Raw genomic sequence first — 12557 nt, 5'->3', positions numbered from 1 at the left:
GAGTTTAGGGCTGTTGTACATAGGGTCGCTATGAGTCGCAAGCGACTCGACGGCACATAACAACAACAACATAATTCTTAGAGCTTTTAAATATTTCTCTCCCTGATCCCTTATACTACACCTCCTTTGAAATTCTATTTCTAGTACATTAAAATTTTTTAAATGATGAGAAAGAAAAAATACTGCTGCTTACAGAATTAAGAGAACTGTAAAGGATGATTATAAGATTACATAGTCTTATAACATTTCAGCAATATACAGTGTAGAGGAATAGATAGGAGGTTTATTCTCAGCAAAATAATCCCTTTTTAAAAAATTTCTTTTTTTCTCTGTATTCTCTCTCTTTTCTTTTCTTTCCTTGTTATGTACAGTTGAATCGGATCCAACTGGCACAAGATGAGAATGTCCCTCCTCCAGCAGAGTATCTTAATCCAACCGCAAAATAATTCCAATAAAACTCATTATAAACAGAATAAAACTCTAACAAGATTGCAACACAAATCTTGTTACTCTAAGGTAACATCTGAAGATGTTGCTCACATATAAAATATGTTCACAGCTTCCTCAAGGCTTTTAAAAACAAGAGAAATATTCCATGCTATCTATAATAAGCTTTTTACTTTTATGTAGAAACCACTGGATTCTGAGCTCCCAACAAGGCACTAAAAAAATACCTGTTCTATTTTCCAGAATATTCTTCAGCCTCTTAAGAGAAGATCAAGATATTCAGGGAATAAAATATATTTAGGCAGGAAACAAGGAAAAAGGAAATGGAAACCACTCTTACCTGAGCATAGGTTCTTGAATATTTCTTTCATGACATCTTTGTAGAGGTTCCTCTGAGAAAAATCCAACAAAGTCCACTCTTCCTGGGTAAAGTCTATGGTCACATCCTCAATAAGCACCGAGTCCTAAAACATTAAATAGTCTAGATCAGCAACTTATCATCTTTCCTAAAGTGTGGAAACTGGAAGGGTGTGGCTGGCATTAAACTGAGCACAAATTTCACTATTATTTCCATCTTCATTATGATGCTGAGAACTCGAGTATCCTACTAGCTCTTCACCTCATTCCAATACAGGTGGTTCAAATCTACCAGTTGCTCTTTAGAAAAAAAGAGATGAAATCTCCAGGGAAATTTATACATTCTGGCAACCCTTTGTAGGGTCAGCTATGAGTCCTTTTGTCATTTTCAATTGCATCCAATGATGTTGTTATGTGCCATCAAGCCACCTATGACTCATAATAACCCGATATACAGCAGCTCTGCAGCCTTCTCTATCCTGAGCAAATCTCAATGACTCTGACATGTCTCCATCGCCCCAGTGGATGTATCAATCCATCTCATCCAAGGCATGTCTCTCCTGTGCCGTCCCTTCACCTTTCCAAGCATGACGTCCTTCTCCAAGGACTGGTCCCTCCTGGCCATGTGCCCAAAGTATGTGAGATGGAATTTCAAAATCTTAACCTCCAAGGAGAAACTTAATTTCACCCTCTCCAAGACAGACCTACCTGTTCTCTTGGCAGTCCATGGTATGTTCAAGACTCTTCTCTAGCACCCCAATTCAAAGGCTAAAATTCTAGTACTGTCATCCTTGGTCATTGTACAGCTCTGTGATGCATAACAAGTAACTGCAAAGTCCATGGCTTGGGTCACATGCATCTTGTTCTCTAGACTTACATAACTGCTTCTCCGTACTCTGGAGAGGTCTTCGACAATAGATTTTCCCAGTGCAATTTGTCTTTTGAAGGATATTTTTTTTAAATGTTTAAGGTGCAGAAATACCAAGATACATAAAAACAGAAGCAAAACCCTCTAAATATCAAAGATCAAGACATAGTCAAATCATGTCTTTGAAAAAAAAATCCCAATTTCACTAACTTGCAGAAAACCCAACATGAAAATAGGCACAAAGTAAAAACAAAATAAGATATAACTCATAGACAAATAGTGAAGGACGGATGGGCAATTTGAACTCTGCTTGAACATAAAAAGTGCTATCAAAAGGAAAACTGTTTTCCTATACTCCTTCAGACTCCACTTTGAGGAGAAACCTCTTCCTCAGCCAGAGTGTGAGTGCCTTTAATCGTGAAAGCCTCATTTCTTGGCACTGTATCAGGGTTTTGCTGGTATCGAGCAGAACTTCAGAACCCATTACTCAGAATAAGTAGTTAAGCTTGCTTCCTCTTCTATCTTTAGTCTGTAAGTTTAGCTAAGATCTGTCTACCATAGGGACCCTGATGGTCTATAAAACATGGGCAAAATCACTAACATCACAGTAACACACAAGTCAGCACAGTATCACAAACTTTTGACACACGACTGGTTCCATCAATAAATGGAGCGTGGAATATAAGAAGAAAGAACCTAGGAAAACTGGAAGTATCAAAACCAGAAGACAACATAAAGACCAGGATCTGACATTTGAGTCGCAATGAACTGTAGTGACCATTCTGAGTCAAACAATCAGGATCCACTTTTCTGGGAAGGGCAAACTGAATAAAAGAGAAGGGAGCTCTCGAGGCCTAGTGATAAGAAGTTGCACTGCAGTTCCTAAGACATGCGGTTCAAATCTACCAGCTGCTCTGAAGTAGAAGGAAGGGCAATCTCCCCTGCCGTGATTTCATGCCTCTGAAAAGCCCCTAGGTCAGCTACAGGATGGTTCGGACTCTATGGCACACAACAATATCAAAAAGAGTATTTCAAGATCTGTTCCGACATATAAAGCTGTGAGTGATTTCACACGATCCAGGAAGATACAGCAAAACTGATTAATACGACTATTATTCAAAATGGAGAATGTCTATTAAATTCTGGAGTCTGAAAAGGATTGAACATGTATTTGAGATGCTTACAATAGAAACAATGAAGAACAACTAATAACTGGAAAACAGTGCGCTGGTGTCAGAAAATAGGCTGGATATCGAATGACTGACTTTTGTAGGGCCAAGGGCGAAATCATTACCATACTCTTCTTGCAAACAACAGCAGCACAAACTACTCACATGGCCCTTAGCTGATGGGATACCCTCAATCTTGGAAAGTGATGGTGAACGAGCACATACATTTCTTGCAGAAATACAACTAAGAACCAAGAGTAGAAAACATCAACAATCACATATATAAGCTGTGATTAAAATAGCAAAAATTTAAAAAGTACCCAACAGCTAAAATATAACATTAAGCATGTCCTATAATTATTCGAGAAGCTTGACTCTATGAAGAGGAGTGTGGCATCAGGACTGGGGGGAGACTCATCAATAAGCTGCGTTATACAGATGACACAACTTTACTTGCTAAAAGTGAGAATTTGAAGCACTTGTTGCAGAAGATCAAGGAATCCAGCATTCAGTACATATTGAAGCTCAAGATCAAGAAAACAAAGATTCTTACCACTGGACCAATAGACAGTGTCATAATGGATGGAGAGAGATTAAAACTATCAATAGCTTCATCTTGCTTGGATCCACAATTAATACCCTTGGTAAAAGCAGTCAAAAAATAAGGAGATACATTGTAATGGGAAAATCTGTAGTTAAGAGACCTTTCAAAATTATTGAGAAGTAGTGATGTCAGTTTGAGGACTAAGGGGCATCTGATTCAGGCTATGGTCTTTCTGATTACTAGCTATGCACCCGGAACCTGGTAAATCAACAAGGATGACAGGAAACTTTGAACTGTGGTGGTGGAGAAGAGCACGGAGCATCCCATGGACGGCCGGCCAAGAGAACAAACAGATATGTCTTGGAGATGGTGCAGCCGGAGTGCTCTTTAGAGGCAAGAATGATGAGGCTCTGCCTCACATACTTTGGACATATTGCTAGGAGATGCTATTCCTTGGAGAAGGATATGATGTTGGGAAGGGTGGAGGGTTGGCAAAGGAGAGGAAGACCCTCAACCAGGTGGATTGACAAGGTGACTGCTGCAATGGGCTCTTGAGTGTCAGGAAATGTGAGGATGGCACAGAACAGGACTAGATTCAGATCTTTTGTTCATGGGTTCACTATGGGTCGTACTCACCTGGAAGGCACCTAACAACACCACCACCTCAATTCAAAGACCATTTGAAGAATAGGATTCAAACAATAAAACAGGAAGTATCATAAGGTAAAAAGGACAACAGAAGCAATGTCCCAAAAAGGACTTAGTCAACATCAAACCATTTCATCAAGCACAATATGACCAAGCATCACTGGTCAAGTAGGCCAGACTAATTAGTTTTTCCTCACAGTAACTCTAGAACTGTTTTCCAGGGAAATTTTAAAATTGCACTGAAAGCATACTAACACTTTCAAAAGAAGATGGGAGTCACAAACAGAAAATCAACTGATGTGTTTCCACAAATAGATACAGCCTTGAACATGTTCACTAGTTTATGATAAGAAATATGGAACACAGACAGCTATCCAACTCAGTGGAAGAGATCCACATTTGTATCTACAAAAAAGAGGTGAAGCATCAGAAAGTGGGTATGTTAGAACAAGATCATTAATAATGCACATGAATAAAGCCTTGCTGGAGAGAACGAAAAAGTCATCCCTTGAGAAAAAACTACCACAATTTCGAGAAGGATTCTGTGGACCTCAAGGAAGAGGGATACAGAGTATACTCTGTGATGATGACCAAGCTTCAAACCACAGAGATGCAATCTCAAAAGAAAACCTCAAGCATGTGTCCTCTGAGGACTCAACAGCTAACCCCAAAGACACCACCTGGGAGGCCAACTGCAGGTGTCTACTGATTTGCAAAATCTCTCTGAAGACAACTCCACATTTCTCTTTTATAAGTGCTGAATAAACAGGACAGCCTTCCCACACCCTGAACCTTGCCTATAAATGTCTCCCCTGATCCCTTACTTTAGCCCTTTACTCCTAAATGCTGATATATACAGTTTCTGCCTTCTGTCCCCCAGATTGGTTTGCTCAGTGGCAGGAGGGGGAACGATGGATTTTCAGAAAAATAGTAACCAAAGTATAGGGTGAAATATTTGGAAACTATTGATGAGCTACCAGGGTTACACGACCTAGAAGAATGTTTCATCTAACCCTGGTATGTCCACTTGCTGTGCAGACGTAAGTCGTGGTTAACTGGGGTAATCAGGATGGGTGTGTCGGAGGCAGTGCGGTTGGCGCAAGATAGAGCAGGGTTTAGGGCTGTTGTGCATAGGGTCACTATGAGTCGCAAACGACTCGACGGCACATAACAACAACATGGTGCACAGTGTTTGGTGAAGCTCTCCGATTCAAACAAGCTCGGAAGCAGGAGTGGCATCCACTTCCACAATAACTTCCCTCTGAAAACCCTATGAACCTGGAGAAAGGACGAAAGATACAGGAGGTGTCCAGGACTTTGGTTCTTAGGGTCACTATGAGTCGCCTGCGACTCGACGGCACTTAAACAACATTGATGAGCTAAAGATTCAATAATATAAATAATAATATAAAGATTCAGATAATATAAAGAATTCTAGTGATTCACCAAAACACCCGTAAAAACAAATGTAAAAATAAGACAGACAGCTAATGACAGCGCTGCACCCACCACACCTCGCACCCTTGCTGAACCCATGCCCCTGGGGGTGTTGCCATTTCTCCCAGTCCCTCCACAACAGGTTTTGTCCACCTGCCCAGCCCCCACCCAAAGGGGGCAAAGGTCCCAGGTGGAGGAGGTGACTTGGATGTGTCCCAGAAGCGGGCAAAGGAGCCGGAAACAGGAACAGGAACTTCTCCCGGCCACTCAGATCCCCTGGGGCCCTCCCTTCCCTCCGCAAAGGCGCCCGGAGGCGGAGGCGGGGTCGCTGCTCAAGGCCACCCTGGCAGGGGTCCCGCCATTCCCGCCGGCTCAGTGTCCAGAGGAGAGGGCACGTAACAAGGCCACTGTGGTCCGTGGGTCCCGCCAGCAGAAGCGGCCTGTGAACTCCCCGACCCCGCTCACTCGGCGCTGTGCTCACCGGGCTCAGGGCTGCGCCGTCCGCCATCCGCACCCGCGCTGCTGACCCGGCGCTGCGCGTACCTTAGGGGCCTTTCCAAGGGCTCCTGGGCGTGCGCGAGCGCGGGCCGAGGCTGCGGGACACAGCGCGCGAGCACGTGACCGGAGGAGCGGCAACCCTTGCCCTTTAATCCTGAGAAGCCCGATGACGTAACAGGTCTACGTCGCCCCGCCCCTCGGGTCCCGGGAAGCGGCGTCCTGCGGGGTGCGGGTCTGAGCTCGAGCGCTTTGGCTTGCGAAGGGGTGTATCTCCTGCGATCTCTTAGGGTGAGAACGAGGCGAATAGAGGTCGCGTGCCCTGATCGCTCCCCTCTATTTGTGCCCTAATAGCCTCGCTAGACTCAGCATCAGCGCACATTTGCACTGGTAGCATCATTGTCCGAGTGGCTGGTGATTGTTGTTGTGTACCCGAGAGTCAGTCGACCCTCCAGCGCGTTTTCAGAGGCAGTTAATTACATGGAAGAAAATGGCCCATCCTTCTCCCGCCTAGTAAGGAATTGGATTACCAGTGCAAATGTGTGTGGTTGGAATCCATGAGATGCTCCACGAAAAAAATAATGAGCAATTTACAAATAGCTGTGCCTTTAAAAAATGCTAAAACCCGTTAGAGGATCAGCTATGAACCTACTCTTACTCAACAGCATATATATATTGTTGTAGTTGTTGTTATGTGCCGTCGAGTCGCCTGCGACTCATAGCCACCCTATGTACAATAGCCCTAAACTCTGCTCTGTCCTGTGCCAATTCACTGTCTCTGACACACCTAACTCCATTACCCCAGTCACTGAATCAATCTATTTCACTGAGGGTCTTCCACTCCTGTGCTGTCCCTCCCCCCTCCCAAGAATGACGTCTGTCCTTAAGGACTGGTCCCTCCTTGCAACATGCCCAAAGTATGTCAGATGAAGCTTCAGAATCTTTGCCTCCAAGGAACAGCCTTGTTTCACCTTCTCCAAGACGAACCTGTTTGTTCTCTTAGTATATTCAATACTCTTCCCCAGCACCACAGCTCAAAGGCATCAATTCGCCTTCGATCATCCCTAGTCACTGTCCAGCTCTCTAATGCATAGCATCTGGTTGCAAAGACCATGGCCTGTATCAGGCACACCTTAGTCTCCAGATTGACATCGTTGCTCTTCAGGATTTTGGAAAGGTCTCTGACAGCAGAGTTTACCAATGCAGTGTGTCTTTTAATTTCCTGGCTGCTGGTGCCAACAGTGTTGATCGTGGAGCCAAGCAAATTAAAGGTGTTAATCTCTTCATCGTTATCATGATGCTGCCAACTGGCCCAGTGGTGAGAACCTTTGTTTTCTTAAATGTTGAGCTTTCTTTGGGGAACCAAGACAGGAGGCAGAATGTGGTGCAGCAGAAAAGAAGTGGTATAGGCCGCAAAGCGAGGAGCAGGAGGCAGAGACTCAGCTTCCCCCACAAAACATGTGTATGCCCACGTCTCCCAGAAGCCCCCAGATCAAGGCAGACCCTGCAGTTCTTTGGGGATATAGATTAATATTATACTGTGTTATATCTGTCTATCTATGTATGTATGTATCTATCTATCTATCGTATAGAAGAATGGCGATCTGTTGTTCTTGTTATGTGCCGTCGAGTCGCTTGTGACTCATAGCGACCCTATGTACAACAGCCCTAAACTCTGCTCTGTCCTGTGCCAATTGCACTGCCTCCGACACTCCCATCCCAATTATCCCAGTCACTGAATCAATCCACCTCATAGAGGGCCTTCCCCTCCTGCGCCGTCCCTCCACCCTCCCAAGCATGATGTCCTTCTCCAAGGACCAGTCCCTCCTCACAACATGTCCGAAGTATGTTAGACGGAGCCTCAGAATCCTTGCCTCCAAGGAGCCACCCAGTTTAACACTTTCCAGGACGAATCTTTTTGTTTTCCTAGCAGTCCATGGTATTCTCAATACTCTTCTCCAGCACCACAGCTCAAAGGCATCAATTCTCCTTCTATCCTCCTTGGTCATTGTCCAACTCTCTGATGCTTAACAAGTGATTACAAAGACCATGACCTGTATCAGATGCACCTTAGTCTCCAGAGAGACACCATTGCTCTTCAGTACTTTGGAGAGGTCCCTAATAGCAGACTTTCCCATGGCAATGCGCCTTTTAATTTCCTGGCTACTGGTGCCAAGACTGTTGACTGTGGAGCCAAGCAAACTAAAGCTGTGTACAATCTCAATCTCTTCACCATCCATCCTGATGCTGCCAATTGGTCCAGTGGTGAGAATCTTTGTCTTCTTGACATTGAGCCTCAATCCATATTATAGGCTGCAGTCCTTGACCCTCTGCAGCAAGTGCTTCAGGTCCTCTTCAATTTCAGCAAGCAGGGTTGTGTCATCTGCATAACGCAGATTGTTGATTGGTGGATGATTGTCCACCAATCTTAACCCCACATTTCTCCTCATAGAGCCCAGCCTCCCAGATAATCTATTCTGCATATAGGTTGAAAAGGTATGGAGATAGGATGCATCCCTGGCGTACGCCCTTCCCAATTTTGAACCATGCAGTGTTCCCTTGCTCTGTTCTGACGACTGCCTCCTGGTCCAAGTATAGGTTTTGCATTAAAACGATCAAGTGTTCTGGGATTCCCATTCTTCTCAGAGTCAGCCACAGTTTGTTATGATTCACACAGGCCACTCAGAGAGGGGGTACAGGAGTCTGACCAGCTGAAAGCTGGGCGGCTTAAAGGCCCGTCACAGTCCCCGCCCATCTTCCCAGTCCCCGCCCATCTTCCCAGAAGAGAATGGCAATCTAGTGGGTAAAAAATTGCACTTTCACCTCAAAAGACAGGTAGTTCAAATCCAAATGCTGCTTCACAGGTGAAAGACTAACATTCTCCTCACTTGTCACTTACAGTCTGCAAACCTGCTGGAGTGTCAACTGAGTCAATTTCAACTCAATGGCAATGAGTTGTTAAGGTCGTTAGGTGCCATCAAGTTGATCATAGCAACCTTGTGAACAACAGATCTGAACCCTGACCTATCTTGTGCCGTCCTTAAAATCTCCGACACACTGGACTCCATTGCACCAATGAATGTGCCAATCCACCTGGTTGAGGGTATTCCTCTCTTTCACTGAACCAAATAATGGTATGCCTTTCCAAGAAATAACCTCTGTAACAACATGCACAAAGTATGAGATTTGAAGCTTCACAGTCTTTCCCTCCAAGGAGCACTCTGACTGCATTTTTTTCCAAGATGTGCTTGTTAGTTTATTTTCCAGTTCATAGGATATTCGGTACTCTTCTCCATCACAACTCAAAGGCATCAATTCTTCTTCCATCATCCTTATTCATGCCAATGAATATTTGTTGTTAGATACAGTCAAGTCGAGGACAACTCAAAGCAATCCTACGGACAGCCAACCTGAACCCTGCCCTTACCCTATGCCATCTCTGCAAACATTCACGCCCATTGCTAAAGGTACCATGTCAGTCCATCTCATTGTGGGTCTTCCTCTCCTTCGCTGACCTCCCTTCTTTCTGAGCATGATGTCCTTCTGCAGTGAATGGCGTTGCCTTTTTACATGTCCAAAGTATGAAAGAAGCTTTACCATCTTTACCTCTAAAGAGCAGTTTGACTCTCCCCAAGACGTATGTTTGTTCTTTGGCAATCCATGGGATATTCTGTACACTCCTCCAGCATCACAACTCAAAGGCATTATTTCTTACTCTGTCATCTTTATTCATTGTCCACTTCTCTGATGCGTAGCAGGTGATTGAGAAGATTATGGCTGAATTAGGTGCACCTTAGTCTTCAAATTGACATCATTGCTCTTTAGCATTCAGGGAGAGGTCTCTCTGGCAGCAGACTTGACCAATTCAATAGATCTTCTGATTTCCTGGCTGTTGGTCCAAGGGTGTTGATTGTTGATACAAGGAAGATGAAATCATTGACAGTTTCAATCCTTTCTACATCTGTCATTATGTTGACTGTTTGTCCTTGTGGTGAGAATATTTGTTTTCTTGATATTGAGATATAATCCATACCAAAGGCTCTAGTCCTTGATCTTCTGCAGCAATGCCTCAAGTCCTCACTTTCAGCAAGCAAAGCTGTGTCATCTGCGTAATGCAGGTTGTTGAGGGGTCTTCCTCTGATCCTGTTGCCGCAGTCTTCCTCATAGAGTCCAGTTTCTTGAATTACATGCTCAGCATACAGATTGTATAGGAATGGAGAAAGGATGCAACCATGACACACTCTTTGCTTAATTTTAAACCATGCAATGTTGCCTTGCTCTGTTTGCTCAACAGCCTTTTGGTCTAGGTATAGGTTTCAAATGAGCACTTTTAGGTAATCTGGAATTCCCATTCTTCTCAATGTTAGCAATAATTTGTTATGATCCACGCAGTCAAATGGCTTTGCAAAGTCAATAATACATTTACTTTCAGACATGATCCATCTGGCATCAGCACTGATGTCTCTGCTGCCACAACCTCTTCTAAATCCTGAATGGGTAGTGGTATGTATATATACATAGTATCTACTAAGTATTGATGTCTAAATTTCTTACGTACTTTACAAAATTTTGTTTCCTTTTTTGTTCCCTTGTTCCTCACTTGACATCTCCAAGAGGCTGTCTATGTATAAATCATTTTTATATTAATGGTTATCATTTTTATCCATATATATCCCTTTGTGAGTGAAAGAATAATTTAAGTTTCATCCATATTGTGCAGTTTTTCAGAAATTCTTGAACATTTTTTTTCAGTGATGCATAATACTTCAATGCATGAGTAGAAAACAATTCCTTTACCTATTCATTTATTGTTAGGCACTTAGGTTGCTTTCAATTCTTTGCTGTTATAAATTTTGTTGTTGTTTGTTACCGAAGAGTCAGAACCAACTCATTTCTGACCCTTCAGTGGGTTTTCAGAGGCAGTAAATCTGTCCACAGGAAACTGTCTATCTTTCACATGTGGAGCAACTGGTGGATTAGAACCGTGTGTCTTTGAGTTAACAGCACAGTTCCTTACCACCAGGCCATGAGAGCTCCCAGTGTTATTCTAAATAGTCCTGTAAAGCATGAGTGTATCCCAAAATCTCTGTAGATGTTCATTGAAATGAAAAATAAACAACCTAAATTTAAAAAAAAAAAAGCATGAGTGTAAGTATGCCAGTTTGTGTTACAGTTCTTATTTCTTTGGGCTACATACCTAATCCATTGAAGGGTCAGCTATGGTTCGCTTCTAACTTGAAGGTACACAATAACAACAATAAGATACCTAGTAGTAGAATTGTTGGATTAAATAGTGTTTCTGATCCAAACTTGCTAATGAAACACCAATTGTTTTCTTTTTTATGTCCCAACAAGCACCAGTTACCTGCCCACTCCACCCTACTTATTACAAATTCCCTCCTTATCTCTCTCATTTTCATTTCCCATAGTTTCTTATATTTTAGTTCGCTTAAAATAAAAGCTGTTGTGTCTTTTTTGTTTTTCCTTCATACAACTTATTTAATTCATTGTGGTAATTACTTATATAAATACATGCATACTTTCTTGTGTACATATATATGTCATATATTTATGTTGTGGTTGTTATGTGCTGTGGATTTGCCTGCGACTCATAGTGACTCTATGTACGACAGCCCTAAACTCTGCTCTATCCCATGCCAATCTTATTATTTCTGACACACCTCCACTCATTACCCCAGTTATTGAATCAACCCACCTCATTGAGGGTCTTCCTCTCCTGGGCTGTCCCTCCACCCTCCCAAGCATGATGTCCCTCTCCAAGAACTGGACCCTCCTTGCAACATGTCCAAAGTATGTGAGACAAAGCTTCAGAATCCTTGCCTCCAAGGAGCAGCCTGGCTTCACCCTCTCTAGATGAACTTGTTTGTTCTCCTAGCAGTCCATGACATATTCAACACTCTTCTCCAGCACCACAGCTCCGCACCTTCATCTCCAGACTGACATCGTTGTTCTTTAGTACTTTGGAGAGGCCTCTGACAGCAGACTTTCCCAATGCAGTCTTTTAATTTCCTGGCTGGTGGTACCAAGAGTGTTGCTTGTAGAGCCAAGCAAACTAAAGCTGTTAACAATCTCAATCTCTTCACTATCTATCATGATGCTGCCCATTGGCCCAGTGGTAAGAATCTGTTTTCTTTCTTTCGTTAAAAAAAGACAGAGAGAGAGAGAAAGCTTAAAGCATCTTTAAGGGGGTTCCTGGGTGGGATTCCTTGGTCTAGAGAGAGGGATAGACCAGCGGAAAACCACCAAACCTTTGTTTTCTTGATGTTGAGCTTCAATTCATATTGAAGGATACACTCCTTGACCTTCTACAGCAAGTGCTTCAGGCCCTCCTCAGTTTCAGCAAGCAGGGCTGTGTCATCTGCATAATGCAGATTGTTGATGAGTCTACCTCAAATCCTAATGCCATATTTCTCCTCATAGAGCCCACCCGCCCAGATAGTCTATTCTGCATTTAGATTGAAAAGATAAGGAGACAGAACAAATCCTTGGTGCACATTCTTCCTAACTCTGAACCATGCAGTGTTTCCTTGCTCTGTTCTTATGACTGCCTCCTGGTCCAAGTATAGGTTTC

The 12557-nt window shown here is 43.2% G+C and overlaps 1 protein-coding gene across 1 annotated transcript in view; it reads left to right on the top strand.

Annotated features, from left to right (window-relative positions):
- The window catches only part of LOC102843204 (stress response protein nst1-like), a 58141-nt gene extending 52272 nt beyond the window's left edge, over positions 1-5869 (top strand). The window contains exon 3 of the mRNA XM_006898349.1: positions 5613-5869. Coding sequence (XP_006898411.1) covers positions 5613-5869 — 257 coding nt within the window. The remainder of the gene's footprint in view (positions 1-5612) is intronic.
- Positions 5870-12557: the final 6688 nt, after the last annotated feature.

This window comes from Elephantulus edwardii, unplaced genomic scaffold (genome assembly GCF_000299155.1).
Source record: "Elephantulus edwardii isolate Elephantulus edwardi_28Jun2011 unplaced genomic scaffold, EleEdw1.0 scaffold00226, whole genome shotgun sequence".
In the NCBI taxonomy this organism is placed as follows: domain Eukaryota; kingdom Metazoa; phylum Chordata; class Mammalia; order Macroscelidea; family Macroscelididae; genus Elephantulus; species Elephantulus edwardii.
The sequence above is the reverse complement of the archived record's forward strand: the minus strand, read 5'-3'. Positions and strand labels throughout refer to the sequence as shown.